Source organism: Sander vitreus, chromosome 4 (genome assembly GCF_031162955.1).
Source record: "Sander vitreus isolate 19-12246 chromosome 4, sanVit1, whole genome shotgun sequence".
Lineage (NCBI taxonomy): Eukaryota > Metazoa > Chordata > Actinopteri > Perciformes > Percidae > Sander > Sander vitreus.
Genome location: NC_135858.1, coordinates 24,934,023 through 24,950,932, shown reverse-complemented (window position 1 = coordinate 24,950,932; position 16,910 = coordinate 24,934,023). Strand labels below are relative to the sequence as shown.

General features: G+C 39.0%; 1 protein-coding gene across 2 annotated transcripts in view; it reads left to right on the top strand.

The window, feature by feature from the left end:
* The window catches only part of igsf21a (immunoglobin superfamily, member 21a), a 218,651-nt gene that overhangs the window by 162,025 nt on the left and 39,716 nt on the right, over positions 1-16,910 (top strand). For both annotated transcript variants that reach the window (XM_078247520.1, XM_078247518.1), the window contains exon 5: positions 15,177-15,292. In XM_078247520.1, coding sequence (XP_078103646.1) covers positions 15,177-15,292 — 116 coding nt within the window. The remainder of the gene's footprint in view (positions 1-15,176; positions 15,293-16,910) is intronic.

The window sequence follows — 16,910 nt, the reverse complement described above, 5'->3', positions numbered from 1 at the left end:
AGCTGCCATGGAATGTTATGACAAATTCTCTGAACTGCCATGTTCAAAGATTCAACTGTCAAAAATAGGAAAAAATAGAAATAATAGAAATATGGGCAGGAAACAATTCATCAGTATAGTGAAAAATGCCCAAAGATATGTACTTTTGGTTAAAACATTTTCAGCACTATACTGGGTAATGTTTTTGTTGTTGAAACGTTACAGTACATTGAATTAATTATCAAAAGTCATAATTTCTAGCATAACAGGATTTGCTGCACCATGGGAGCTCAATTTATTTTGAAATGAAAGCTGTTTTCAGCCCTTACGTAAATCTAATATTTACTACGGCCAAAATAAGAACCAATGCGTTCATGAATATTTAGGAATTGAAGATGTAATATGTCACCATGAAGTAATCAAATGTCATTTCCATGCTAATGGTGGATTTACATTTGTATCTCATGTAAAAAATGTTTTGCTGAGATTGATTCATGCATTCATGCATTTATTTGCTCATGCACCAATGCATTTATGCATGAATTCATTCATTCTTTCATTCATCGGTTTTGTTGTGTGTATTATTTCAAATTCTCTTTAAAAGCAAAGCTAAAATTACAGTTTTGATGACTGGAGCTAGAGATAAAGTAAAAAAAAAAAATGTTTCTGACTGTCAGAATGTGCAAGAAATGCCTTTTTTTTCTTTTTTAAAGCAGTTAATCAAAGTGATTATGCATATCTTGGACTGTTTGACAAAACCTTTTTTATTAAACCTTTCCTGAGTATAATTCACTGGAAATAAGGTGTATTTATCTTGAGCTTCTGATTTGAATCACCTTAGTGCTTCACGTAATCGCCTCTGACACAGACAAACAAAGATAAGATAAGATAAGATTAACAAAACAGTTCTATGGCAACGCTGAGGAAAGTGTCTGGATCAACAGGCACAGTTTAGTCCTTCGAGAAATTAAATCATCTTTGATTTGTGGATTTTATCTTTTTTGTGAGGAGTGTGAACATCAGTCATATTTGCTGGGCCCAGTCAATATTGATAGATGCACCACAATAATGAAGTTGTGAAAATACAGGTGCACCAAGTATCCCTCTTTCAATGCACATAACAGAATATAGGCAATCCAAACACCAGGGTGTGGTCATAATATTGCACTGCAAAAAAAATCTACATCTTTCCCATCTACCTTTGATTCCTAATATCCTGTTTTGTTTATTTTAAAGCTTAAAATAAAATAAAAAACAGAACAACATTAATTTTAAATGTGAGACTGATACAGATTGGATTTAAACACTTTAAAGAACTGTCTAAGATTTAAAGTGTTCTCTTGATTATAATATGGATGTAACTTTAAGACAGTGGTTCTTAAACTTATTTCTACGGAAGAGGATTAGGGCCACATGTGAAAAAATGTATTTGAGTTCTGAGATTAAAGTCAGAATTGTGATTTATCTTAGAATTCTGACTTTGTTTTCATAATTCTTACTTTAAACTCAAAAGTCATATATATATAAAACATATATATATTTCAATAATGTACCCCGTCTGAATTTTTTTTTTTCAGCCAAGTACCCTCTGAACAGCACAAAGCATTTTTGGTATCAAATTGAATTTCAGAAAAAAAAAGCTTAGGTTGAATTTCACACTCAAAAACTCTAACGTTAATCTGCTTCATTGGAACTGTTGGACATGCATGTTTGATTTGGTTTGATTTTTGTGGGAAATTATGTCTTAAGGCTTGGTCACATTCCATTCAGGGCATACCATTAGCACCCACCCACCTGCCAAATGTGGGTATAATTCGGCAGTGGTGTGTAACACAGTTACTCTTACTAGCCACTTTGGCGTGTTCAGACTACACAATATTTTTGATCTGTTACGATGGGCACTGTGTCAGATTAGATGATTATAGAGTCATAAATCTTGCTGTGACTTGGCTGAGAGACATGACAGACTACGCGTTGGTCCATGACCAATCAAATCTTGCCATCTTTCACGACTCGCATGATGTCATCGGGAAAGAGTTGCTAAGAACTGACTTACAAACAATAGTGGTGTGTATAATGCTGGCTATCTATTGTTCGGAAAATAAAGAAAAAAATTACTGACCTTTCCTGTTTTTCACAGTTCCACCTGCAGCACCAACAACATCTTTCACATCGTTCCGCTCTTGCTTCACCATGTTTACAGAAGAGTGTCAGGCTATATAATCTGCTAATATTCTATCTTTTTATGTCTTTATCTTAATCCAGTTTTCACACAAAATGAGCTTTACACACAACCTTACCAGAGCTGAATATATGATGACTGGGTGTTTACAGTGGCCATTTACATTTAAAAGGATTGTAAATGTAGTTGTTCAAGTTAATTGTAACACACCATAGTCAATTTCAGTCAAATAAAACAGCATTTCCCAACAACTAAAATTGGCTAGTAAAACCAATAGCCACAGTGGCTGGTGGGCAAAAAAAGTTAATGTCAAGCCCCAATGCCATTTATCTAAATGTACTTGGCCTTGAAAAAGGACGTGATATGACGTAACATATCTGATGTAGAAAGGGGTACTGCTGACTCTGACTGGGGATAGAGTTGTGTGGTGGAAAGAGCACTTTGAGCAACTCGTGAACCCAACCGATATGCCCTCTGTCCCATATAGAGGAGGCAGAGTTTGAAGACCTCACCACATTTCAGCTTTACAATACATGTTCGCAATGCAATAGAGTACCATAAGTGTAGTACACAGCTACCACAGGACTCCATACATATTATGTTCTACTAAGTACTAGTACTACTACTTACTCAGCATAGCATAGATTACAATTGTGCAAAAAATGTCCAGCCCTATTAAGAGCTTTAATGTGCTGCACACTTTAATGAACATTGTTGAAACATGCCATCAGCTATAAGTTTCCGTTCTTTTCAGAGTGGATTACTCACCAAGCACCCATCAATCAAATCCAACACAAGGGGGGCGTTATTCACACTTGATAAACCTTTTTATCCCTTTAATGTCTGAAGTTAAATACTTCAAACATTCGCATTTTGCCCATGTCCCCAAGGAATGGACTGACACTATGGAGAACCCACTGCATTTGGTTGCTACTTTGCATTTTTCTTTTCACATCAAATTACTTTCAAACAGGAACTTACTGGTAACTAATGACCCAGCTTTAAAGCTTTTTATATGGAGCTGTCTTTGCTTGTGGTCAGCACAGAGAATATGGTGAATATAAAACTTACAATTACAGTGGCAGAAAAAGGCATTCAGTGTGTTACTGAAACTAGTAATGTAAGAGTGATGATTTGGCATGGGTTAAATGGCAATAGCCAGGTGAATTTGTGTGACCAAATTCAAGACACGTTTTATGTTTTCATCTTTAAGTCACTGACGATTTAGCTACATATAACAAAATCACTTTGATATACATTTTCATAATGTGATTGATTAGAGTTGGCAGCTGGAGGCAGTTCGTGTACTGGATTCGATGAACCAAATGATTTGTCTCAGGGTTTTTTGCAGTTTCTCATGTAAGAACCTGCAAGAACCACCCAAGATTGTCATCACCACCAAGTGACTAAATCACTTTGTCACATGTCATCTCTGAGTCCCCATTATTTCTGTTGTTCAGAACACTGCCAACTATTCAAAAGAGGCAAAAAACTGGTACAGTTTAAGTGTGATTGCATGGAGTATCACTGTAATAATGTGTGAAAATATGAGTTGGTCGGCAATTGGCACAGTTAACTCCTGGGAACTTTTCAGTGAATGGTACATTTTGGGGCATTATTTATAACCACAAACAGTAGGGAATAAGTGCTCAAGCCCAGATGGAGCTAGTTTGAGCGTGTTAAATTTGTTAAAGGGGCTGAACTCAACATATAGAACATTAATATAGCAGTAAACAATATTTGCTATGTAAAGATATTGTGGAGTAAAAGTGTCCTGAGAAGAGAAAACAGTCACACTCCACTCAACACACTGTGTTTGCGGATGAAAGAAATGGCAGGTATGCTTGGGACTAATATCACACAATCTCTGTGTTTGACTAAATATGGTAGGTAATTTGTAAATTGCTGACATGGCAGATCGCACAGGGATTAAGATCATAGATGACTTCCGTAATTATTACAAATTACTAGAGGTCCCCAAGTAATACTAGTCCCGTGCATATACGGCTATAGACTGTTTTCACCTTGAAAAGCCATCTATCACGCATGTAACACTTGCCACAAATTCAAGTATAACTGGCTGTGTTTCAGTAAAATGCACAAATGAATGGCTCTGTGTGTGAATAGCATATTATGATTGAACCACTTGTAATGAATCCTGTAAACTAGATGGTTCACACATGAGGAGGTAGCATTGCTTTTGTGTGTACTGTGTTGTATGCTTATTTTGTTTTTTTTGTTTTACCAGACTAAATCTATTATTTTCTTCAGTTATGTATACCTCTTCTTACCAGTGTATGAATCATTTAGTTCACTTTATTGCAGGCAGAAAATGAAAAAGTGTGATAAAAAGTAAGAGAAAAAAGACATGACATAGAGTTTAAAATGGATTTATCACATCAATTAATGATGGCTCTGAGATGTGTTTAATAGCTGAGGAAATTATGGCTTTTGTGCTATGTGCCAGAATGAATGCAATTGTATTATTTGTCACTGACTTTCTGAATAGCAAGAGCCTCACAAATGGTATAAGATAAAAATGCAGCTGTGTTATTGGATCAAATGCATTTTCACCAGAACAGCAGGCAGAACTCTGAATTGTGCAGTGAAACTGCAGGCAACTTTAAAATGGTCTCAAAGTGTTAAGGATGTTATAATGTCATATATATGTCATCAGTGTACCCACCGTGATGGACAAAAATAGATATTATTTATATATTTCATTATCTGATAACTGATGATAACTTACGTTATTTTGCTGAAAAATTAACATAAAGCAGTGTCCAGGGCAGGTTAAACATGTCAAGGCAATGAAAGTCATTCTGTTGTATTTTTTGTTCATTTTGACAAGAGAAACCGTTGATGCATGGTCAGCCATTTATCTTGGTCATAACTGCCCCATCAACAACCCCTGCATGTCAGCTTGAAATATGAGTTCTCCTCCCTGAATGTGTATACTATATTGACATTTGTGTAACTTGTGGCCGTCTGGCATTTGATGTAGATTTTCTCAAAGACTTCTTTGGGAATTGTTCAGATGGGCTAGGACCAGAACTGGGAATTGAATGATGGATACTTAACTACCTCAAGTGACTCTCTTTGGCCTCATATAACTTTACAGCCTCTTTTTACCCTCCTTGGTCTGTAAATCAGTCCCTCCAGGATTTCGCAACCTTTTTTTGAGATTGGTGCAGCCCAAAATGCCTGATTTCGCGGGAGCTTTTGTAAATGCAATGTCTTTTGTATGTTTGTTGCAATGAAGTTGCGGGAGACAGTGAATGTTGCAAAAAAAGTTGCGATTTTTCGCGGTGATTGGTTGAATTTGCATGAATTGGCGCGATTGCGACAAATTAGGTGTCATAAAACAAAAAAACATCACAACCAGGCCTCACAGCCATACTGATCAAGAAATTTGTCTGTGACAAGGCTCTGGGGACCTTAAATGTCCATACATGTCAATACCTTCTGAATTACCAAGCTGTCAAAGGGGGGATGGGTAAGGATGAAGAGGGCTGAAGGTAGAGGGGCCAAATTGTAACAGATTGCCAAGCCTAAACCCCTGCCCTTAAGCAAAAAATGGACTTTAGAGATTTGGGTGCCAGTCACAGCATAATTGATGCTGGGCGGGGTACAGGGTAAGTCCCATCTGCCACTGTCTGCTTTTGGGAGAAAGCTTTCCCTTTTCTCCTGTTTCAACCAAGCCTTCAAACTGTGCTGGCAAAATCCTCTCTTCTGTCCCTCTTGTCCTCATTATAAGCACAAAGCTGTAAGTCCAAGCCTGGTTTACCCTCAGAGAGCAGCAGCAGGAGAGACTGGGGAAAGCCATATACAGCCATGACATATTGTATTTCTATCATATGGGAACAGAGCGACAAAGAAAAGCGCAATTGTGCCTAAGCTCCCAAATCATTCTCTTTAGATTATATATATATATAAATATATATATATATATATATATATATATATATATATATATATATATATATATATATTTTTGGTATGTAATCTTCCTCCTATTTTTCAATGAAAGCTATATGAACCCGTGAGATGTTATTTTTGTGGATAGCTCTGAATATTGCTGTGTATTAAGTATATGTGGTTGGTGGTAGACCACAATATTCTGTCTCTTGAGAGTATAGGCCATTTGCTAGACAGCTGATGCATTACTGAGCAATAGTGCTCAGTAATGCATCAATGAAACCATACAGTATGTTTGCCAGAGACAAGAACGCTTAAATGCATTTCTCACTCTCTTAAACTCACAGACAGAACTAAGCACACTGTCCTGTATGGGCTTGCTGTGTTTTCAACAACATCTGTATGATTAATGGGCTTCAGAACTGGGGAGCTTGTTCAATGTGACACAAGCTTTTGTCTCTGTGTTTCATCCCCTTCCTCTTCCTGACAGCCACCAGAGTCACCCTCTCTTTGCAACCAGCTACCGCTGGCTGATGCGCCGGGTTGGGCGGATGTGATATGAGCTGACAGCACAGTAATAACCCATGCAAATTAAAAGGGTGGGGTGTAAACGTGAATTCTAAAAGCACAATAGAAAAGTGATTAAAAAGCATTTGGGTGTCTTTTATCTTGTGATGCTGCTGGTGCTGGGGGAAAAAAGGAGCAGATTTCGGTACAGGGGTGTCGAGCCAGCGCTCATGTTAACATGTCTTTTTTTCCCTATTGAGAGGACTTAAGTTTGATTGTTTTCAGACTGCCTTCTATCTCCCCCACTGCCACAGTCATGCATCCAACTGGGTGGCTTCTCAAAATAAGGGAGTGTTTTATGTTTCACTCAGGCAGCTGAACTCTGTCATGTTTCTCCCCTTCACAAGAAATAACTGTCACCAATATGAATTCACATTTACCTCTCTGTTAGGAACAAACTTAAACCTTGAAGCAGAAATCAAGCAGCAGTGGGGCGTATGTTTTGTCCATTGCCAAGAGCTGGCACTGTGAAGTTTGTTTTGCCAGAATCATATCCTCAAGCCTATGAGTAAAGTTGAGATCATAGAACTGGCCCAGGAAGGGTCCAATTAACTTCTATTTCAGACTCCACTGGGATGGATATTAGGCGAAGGAGTCAATTAAATTGACATTTTGAATTTCCAGTTGCTTGATTTTCGGTGATGTGTCCGTCATGTCTGTTTCCGCTGTTCAGGTTTAACCTCTTACTTGTGGCTTAGGACCATATACAAGTCGCATTAAGAGCATCCGAGTAATATATGCAGCCTTAACTCTGAAGTTTCCAATGTCCTCCCGAAAGTACTATGAACTATAAACGCGCAATTGGACAGAACAATAAATGTACATACATTTGTCTTGGTGGCATTGGTGAAGACTGGAGAGCCAATTAGGCAAGGACATACAGTGTATACAGTGTAAGAAAAGGACAACAGGACCTCACATGTTGGAGCCAGACACATATGGTAAACTAGATGAAGTGGCAGGATGATATGTTCTTTAGCTGGAGAAAATGGGTCCAAGCACCTGTGTCGGCTGGCATTAGCATCTATACTGCACAAGTGTCTGAGCAAGTAATTGTATCCTTGAAAGCTCTAGGGATGCTGCTTTGTACCTGGTACTGACTTCTCTGTGGAGGAGAAATCAAAAAGAAAACTCTCTCCAAAGTGTTAATAGAATATTCTGCTATTATGGCAGAAGACAGAATCTTACAAAGTGCACTACATCACCTCAACACATGCTTTTTGCCAGCCTCTCCTCTCCCTCCGTCTGGATTTGCTCTCTGGTTTTTGTTACAGATCTGCGCATCAGAGACTCGGTGTGATATTGTCACTCTGGCACAAAGAGGAGGGAAATATTTTTTAGCAGTTCTTTAGGGTCCACTTGTGTCTCTTTCTGTCTGCGCTATTATTTCCAGTTTCAACTCTAAAGAACCTCTCCAAATTCAGACATGAAATTGTTTTGCATATTGATGACACTGTGTCACCTCAAGGCCCTCTTTCAAAGCCATTTGAGTTACGGCCATGTAGTCATAATACATGGGGATGTGCTAGGCTATTGGCCTCGCTGTATTCACTATACAAATGCTGATGGAAATTAGTGTTTCAAAGCTTTATTAAAAGCAAATATCTTCAGTGGAGCATTCAGAACGAATGTTCTGTCGTGACTAAATGGCATTCATCCATACAGGATAGTTGGTGACTGGAGCACAAGTTGTGCATAAAAGCTAATATGCAGACAACAAAGAAAAAAAGCAGCAATAGCAGACAATCGTGAACTGTCTGCAATTGAAAACCTTCGCTACATGATTGCACTAATGTTCCTTTTGTGATAGCTATTTAAATTGACTTCTACTTTAATTTTGTAACAGAGATTAGCTGCTGCTTAGTTATCCCAGCTTTCAACTGTAGGTATCAAGCCATTTCAAACTAAACCTATACAGTGTATTTTATGAAATCAGTGGAACACTTTGATTCACAGTGGCACTTATAAATGTATGAACCCATGCTAAAGTTGACTAAAAAGAGGAATAAAAAAGTAATCTTTTGGAAATTGATCTTAATGCCTTAATTAACAAAATGAGGAAAAATCCAACCTTTAAGGACACCAATTTTCTTTGTGAATAAATAATGTATCGTAAATACATAAATGTTCTTCCTTAAAATACAGGGGGCATAAGTAAGTACACCCCTATGTTAAATTCCGTTAGAGGCAGGCAGATTTTTATTTTTAAAGGCCAGTTATTTCATGGATCCAGGATACTATGCATCCTGATAAAGTTCCCTTGGCCTTTGGAATTAAAATAGCCCCACATCATCACATACCATTCACCAGATTGGCATGGTTTTATTTCAGTTAGCCTAATAGCTGGTTTGATTTGCATTGAGAGATGATTTTATGGAAAGTACCCCATGCCAATCTCTAGGTATGGTGAAGGGTATGTGATGATGTGGGGCTATTTTAGTCCAAAAGGCCAAAGAACTTCATCAGGATGCATAGTATCCTGGATCCATGAAATAACGGGCCTTTACATAAAAAATCTGCCTGCCTCTGTAGGGAATTTAACATGGGAGTGTACTTACTTATGCCCCCCTATATTTTAAAGGAAAGAACATTTATTTATTTACGATACATTATTCATTCACAAAGAAAATTGGTGTCCTTAAAGGTTGGATTTTTCCTCGTTTTTTTTTTATTAAGGCATTAAAATCTATTTCCAAAAGATGATTTTTTTTATTCCTCTTTTTAGTCAACTTTAGCATGGGTTCATAAACTTACGAATGCCACTGTAGTTGTTCCATCCATTTTCAGTAACCACTTATTCTGTTTAGCTACACATGGGGCTGAAGCCTACCCCAGCATGCATTTGGTGAGACGCAGTGTACACCTCGCACAGGTCCCCTGTCTATCAGAGGGGCTAAAACAAAACATAGACTAACACATGCATTCCCATGGGCATTATAGAGGGTCCAAATAATACATTTTGGAAGAAAGTGGAAACTGTCATAAATTCAGTTCTTGTTATGGACGTGGTTCTTCAGCTGTCAGAAAAACTAGTTGTCGAGAAAATGCAATAGTGATTTTGATAAAATTGCACTGAGAAGTGAGCATTTAACTTGATGAAATGATTCAAAATTCATATTGATTACTTTGGGACTCTTGGGCTCACGATAAAAAAGTACAGCTTCATCAAATATTTATCACAGAATAACTCTCAGTAAGCCAAGGAGGACCTTGGTACCTTTTCTTTGCCATCCTACCCACACACACACATACACCACCTTCATCCACTATAAATAACCCCCCTGAGATGTGGACTCGAGGCCAAGGTGCTTAGTACAAGGGGGTGTTGGGAGTGATTCTTGTGAGTCCAGCTGTCTCCAGAGCTCTAAATCCCTTAATTATGAGGCCAAGGAAAGCAGTCTCTTGGGAGCATTAAACATGCTCCTGTTCTGCACATTCACCAATCCCATTTGCAGGTTTTTCTTTTTCCTTTTCTTTTTTTCTTATTCTTTTTTTTTGTGAAAAGATAGCAGGTTAATGGTGCTTGAGGATATGGAACAAGAGGGAGGTGATAAACGAAAGATATAGGGAGGGATCATTATTGAAGTAACTGGCACAGCAATAGTACCAGGGACAAAAGAAAGTAAATGCTGCTTTTAATGCAGTGGACGCTGAATATAGGAAAAAAGGAGGAACGGCTCATGGTACTGCAGGCATCACTTTTTTTCAAAGTCATTTGCATTTTTAAGTTTCAGGATCTGTATTTATATTATATAATGGAACGTAGCCAGTAGTATATATAACACGTTTGGCAGAGCTGTAGGCAAATGTGTTTAAGGTTTTTCTCTTTTAGACCAATTTGTGTTATTGTCATGTAAAAAGCTTCATGGCCAAGTTTCAGGAAGTTTTAGCTTGATAAGGTTTTAGTGCAATTACTTTTGAAAGACTTCCATGAGCCCACAAGGTTGTCAAAATTACTACAGAGGAAGATGGAATCCTTTAATGTAAAGTAAAAACATGAAAACCGCCAAAATTGGACATAGTGGGGTAAGTGATATAAAAGCATTATTCTCTCTCTCTCTCTCTCTCTCTCTCTCTCTCTCTCTCTCTCTAGCCATAAACCAATAATATAAAAGGCCCACAAGATTTCAATACATTCTGAGGAAAAAAGAAAAACTTGTGCAGCAATCTGAATGCCAGGCACACAGAGCAGAAATACTTCTGCCTGTACACTGTGTCGCTGTGCAGTTTTCAGTATGTAAAGGAAAGTGGGAGATGGTAACATTTTTATATCTGTTTTTAAATCTTTTCAGTCTTTAAATAAATCTCCAGAAGAATATCAAAGATATTGACATTTATGTATTTTTTTTCTTTTAAAAGTTTCTTTAGCAAACTGAACTCTGTTTTTTGCATTTCGATTCAAATGTTTTTCTCTCCCTGTTTTGTATGAGCTCTATATCAGCATCAGCATACTACAGTATAGTTAATAACCTTGTCAAGGGAGAAATTCATTATTTATCTGTTGTTTTTAAATTATTGCTATGCAGGCCTCAGTATGTGTCTGCAATGGGAGGCAGGGCCCCCATTTAACACGCCCAACAGATGTCTTACAAGAAAGAACTGCAGCACACAAAAACAAGGGGAAAATTAGCTCAACCTTTAACAAGTGGGCGAAGAGAGAGCTGCAATTTAATGAGGTATGAAAGGCTTAGATCATCACATCATCCCAGACAACCATCTTAATACTACACAGGGTTGTTGTGTTTGCAAATAGTGTGCTCGGTCTCGTTTTTATTCATCACCAAGGTTTTTTGCCATCTTTAGCTTTGACTCCCATTCGATGGCCATCCACCCTCAGGGCACAAACCCTGATCAATGTACGGCTCTCCTGAACTGACTTGACCAGAAGGTTGTGTTAGTGATTTCATTCAAACTAAACAAAGCATCTCCTTATCAGTGCTATGGATGAGTACTTGTCAGGGGATTATCAATACTTATCAGTCAAGTGAAAACTTGCAATTTGACAGTAATTATTTTTAATCTAACAAAATTTCATTTCATGAGATTAGCTTTGTCTAAATTGAATGTGTGTGGTTTGGTGTGTTGAAACTCCCTGCAGATTACGGGAAAACTCTCCTGATCTCTTTGCGTTTACAGCTGCTAATTTTGTGAAAATGACTCATATTTTTTTAACTGCCTAGTATAGCAGCACTTGAACCACTTTGCAGACGGAAAATTGAAGATGGTGTTAGTAATATATTTACTGGACTCCAGCAAGCTTTCACCAAGTACAATATGATGCTTTATGGAATAGAGCAATCAATATTATGAATCTATTAAGATGATTGTTTTTTTTAATTGTCTGAATATATGCTCTGCATATTGGAGCAACTTCACTGTACTGGAGGAGAGTCTTCACCACTTGACACTGCTTCTGTGTCTGGTATTGTGAATGATCGGTCACGAACAGACACCTCTGATAGCTTATCATACGCCACGTTGAGACAGGCTTGTCAGTAAGCTAATGGAGTGTTCTAAGGTTAATTTACTACCATATGAATCCCATCAATATGCAATTAAGAGGTGTAGAAACAGAAGCACCCAGACCAGCAGCTAAATCCCCACCAACCCCCCCCCCCACCCTGACGTTTTAATCAATTAATGTATGTGGCTTAAAGAGACAGGTGCTCCAACAGAAGGCAAATACTATCACTTTCTCACTAACAACGCCCCAAAAAGTGACCCTTGGTCAGGTGTCTTTGGTGTTTGTTATTGACGCAAAAGTCTCCTTTAGTATCTAGCCCTTTGGCGTCACTTTTTGACTCTCTGGGTTAGGACTCTTGGTGTCACTTTTTGACTCTCTGGGTTGGGACTCTGTCCATTAGCAGTAAGACATTAAGGGCCCTATCTTGCACCCGCAAAGCCCGACGCAAATTTCTTTGCTAGTTTAAGACGGACGCAGTTGTCAATTTCCCGTCCAGCGCCCACGTCGTTTAAATAGAAAATGCACCTGCACCCATCTTTGCGCCCATGGGCGTGCTGGTCTTACAGGGAGATGTGTACAGGTGAATTCTTGCCGTATTGCTGAGGCAGCGGGAAATGATCGCACCACTGACCAACAAAAACCTGGTCTAAAGTCAATAGCGCAGGATTTCATTGTTATTTTAACAGCAAATTAGTAAAATGCACCTAGGCTTATGCACAGTGTGCAAGCAGCGTTGGACGGGCCCTCGCACCTCCTTGCACGTCGGGGTTACTTGTGGACACCGCTCCTTGTGGCCGTGCATTTGCGCGTCACTCAGCCACTGCAAATCGTCACCAATGAAAAGGTAATTTTTTTTCAATGATATCTCACACAATAGTCTACATCATACAGTTATTTAGCTGTGAAAGGGGGCGTGGCTAAAGCATAGGGGGCGGGCCAAACCCTGACCAATGAAAATGTAACTCTCTGCTGAGTTCAATGATACCTCACACAATAGTGTACATCAAACTGGTCATTAGTTATAAAAAGGGGTGTGGCTAAAGCATAGGGGGTGGGTCAAACCATCACCAATCAAAAAGGAACTCTCTGCTGAGTTCAATGATACCTCACACAAGACTCTACCTTAAATGGTTCAAAAGCCATAAAAGAGGGCTGTGGCCTGAGTACATGGGTGTGGTTAAATTATAGGGACCAGCTCAGTATCACATGTAGACCACCAATTATAAGTTTCATGTAAATTGGATGATGTTTGTCATATAAGGCGGATTTCCTGTTGCCAGCAGTGGGCGCTATCACCAAAGGTCAATATTGGCCGGTAGATGACCTCAGGCCTGGACTCTTGTTGATCATGGGAAATTTCAAGCAGAATGGACAATGTACACTCTAGTTATAGCCACTTTCTCGTTCATCGCTAAACACTCAAAATGGCCGCCATGCCACGCCCACACCGTTTGATGAAAAGTTTTGCTATTAATAACTTTTCATCATTAAGGTGTTGAGATGGCACACAACAAATTAGAAGTCCATCGGATGAGTTCTGTAGGAGGAGTTTGTTAAAGTATAGCACCTTAACTTTTAGGTCTACTTTCTGTTGTCACTAGGGGGCGCTATGACTTTGAGCCAATATCGGCCTGCAGATGTCGTCAGGGTTGAACTCTTATGAATCCTGACATGTTTTGAGCCAATTGGACAATGTACACTCAAGTTACACCCACTTCCTGTTTTGATGGCGAAACGTACAAAATGGCCGCCCGCCAGGCCATGCCCTATGACGAAAAGTTTTTCTTTTAATAACTTTTCGTCTTACGATGGTACAGACCAAACTTGAAGTCTATCGGATGAAATCTCTAGGAGGAGTTTGTTAAAGTACGACATGTGGAAATGGCCAAAATTGCACTAATTTCGAACTTTCAATTCAAAATGGCAGACTTCCTGTTGCGTTAAGGGTATGGCTCCAAAGAGCGTTTTTGTACGTGTTGACATACTACATATGTGTACCATGTTTCGTTAGTCTACGTTAAATGTACTGCAGGGGCTACATTTTTTACATTTTGTAGGGAGCACTAGCGAGCCATTTTTGTGTGCCTATTCCCGAAACCCTTAAAATATGTAAATTTTCACCAGGCTTGATGCGACCGCCAATTTTGGTGAGTTTTTGAGTATGTTAAGCCCTCAACAAGGCGATTACTTTGCCTCATAAAGAGAAGACATGTAGATATACAGAATACATGCTAACTCTGCATCTTAAGGCCTCTTCAGCTAATGTTGTGAAAAGTGCCTTTGTGTTCAGCGGTCCTCATCAAAATTCAAGTGGTCCTTGTGCAGCTGGCCATCATCTGCTGCAGTGTCGTCAGTTGAAACTAGCTTGTTGATATTTTTCCTGATTCAGCCCCAATATGGTCTATGAAATATTAACATTCCTATTCAAGCCACCATACAAGGACTGGAATAGGACTGCATGTTGAACAGTTGATTTTTCGGGGGATATGGGAGATTTCCATTCATTACCTTCTTCTCCTCCTAGTGCTCCTCTATAATAATGCTTGTCTTGCTCACGTTTTCCCTTTACACTGCTGTGACATATTTGCTGGGATCCCTAGAGAGATTCAGACGGAGGGTTCGTGATATGATATGTATGAGATTGTCTACGTTATCAGCCTCATCCAACTCACATAAGCCCTGGGGAGTTTTAAACATATTGTCCCAACCATTCAGTTACCATTTTAAGTGGAGATTCTCTCAGCATCTTCTTGCATTAGACAGATAAAGCAGGTCTGCAGATTTGTTTTAGTCAGTTGTATTTTAAACAATTGGGGCACAACAACATTGCTCTTTCTTTGCTCTCACTTCCTTGCTCTACCTCTGTTGTCAGTATTACCAGTGCTGCCTCCACCTACATGCATAACCCTAAGCTGACATTTGATTTTATCACGAAATAACCGCTGCATTGCACTGAGCAAGGGAAAGCGGATATATAACAGTTTAAGAATGTTTGAGGTTGCACTTTGTGTCCATCAAATGTTTTTGGGATATTGATTCACAAAGCTTTCTTCCTGTCCTCCACAGCGCCTCCAAACAACATATCAGTGGTGGCAGAGAACACTCCAGCCCCATTCAGTCGATACCAAGCCCAAAACTTCACTCTTGTCTGCACTGCAAAAGGAGGGAAACCAGCCCCATCGGTAAGTCGCTTTTGAAGATATACCATGATGCTTGTCCACTAGGGACCTGCCTTTGCAGCACACAGATCCCTGTTGTTTACAGAGGCAACGCAACTGTGTTGCATGTTGCTGATGGGCTTTTTTGTTGCTGTTCTTTTATAGATATTAGCACACAGACCACTTCAAGTTATATGTCATTCCAGTACAAATGCTCTTTTAACAGGATTTAAAAAATTGCGTTGCAACAGCACAATCCTTGTTCTCAGTGCTTCCCGCAGACATGCAGTGGTATTTAATAAGCTAAGTCCACACTACACAACTTTCAAAGTCGTCAGATTGCTGTACTGCTCACACTACACAGCTTGCTGTCTTGTAATTGGGAGTCTTGAAGTTGTTGTGGTTTTCACACTACATGACAGGCCGGCGACAAGGGGTCACACAAGACAAGATCTTTCACCAGGAGGAATCCCTGATGTGCAGTGGTGGAATGTAACTAAGTACATTTACTCATGTACTGTACTAAAGTACAAATTTGACGGACTTGTACTTTACTTGAGTCTTTTCTTTTCATGCCACTTTCTACTTCTACTCCACTAAATGTTGTTTATAAAATACCATGTTTTATCATAAATTAAACTACCCAACAATAAACAAGCCTACAAGACCAGCTGAAGTGATTAGCCGATTAAACACTTAGTTGATTGACAGAATTGATTTGATCATTCCAGTTTATAAAATGTGAGGTCACGGAAGGCTTGTATCATGTGGACGTGCCGACAGTTTTGTTGTCATTACTTAGAATTCCTCATGGGGGCGGCAGAAACTACGCACTATAGCTTTAAGTAACATTTTCAATGCTGGACTTTTTGTAGAGTATTTGTACTTTTACTCGAGTAAAGGATGTGAATACTTCTTCCACCACTGCCGATGTGTATGTCTGCTCTCCAGACTACGTTTTGTCATGAAAACAAAAGCACGTAGTGACATGGAACACAACGTAACACCATGCGCAAGACAGGATTCTTTTTGTTCCAAAAATGGATGTCCGCTAGGAACAAGTGCTCCAAGTTGTTGGTGTGCTGATTTGCAGCGATAAAACAAAAGAATAAAGAAAAGAAGAGTTAGGGGGTGCCAACGTCAATTTGCCTCTAATCTGGGGCTTTTATTGGGGGATCTACAAAAACTAAGCTAAATTTGTGTAGTGTTAACTAGGCATTAGAAGATTCTGTTGGTTACAAGCTTCACACAGAACATGCCACACATAAACACACAGATAGTGTATTCCTGCAGCCATTTAAAATAGCTGTCTCCAGTGCCGCTGTTACATTACAGATTGACTTGTGATTGATTACAAGCACTAATTTACTCATGCAATGTAGTCATTGAAAAAGGTATATCAGATTTAGGAAACAGACAGATTAGTGTTATTGATGGTCACACTCTGGGCAATTAATCTAATCACAGTGACATGATAGTAATGATTGCACACATAATTATCACTGTACACCCTCATACATGTACACTACATGCAGAAACACACCATGTGTGCAATCAAGCAAATACACAGTGCACACACACTTGAGAGTCACACTTACACACACTTTTGTTCTCAACTTTTTGAAGTGCAAGACAAGGTCTT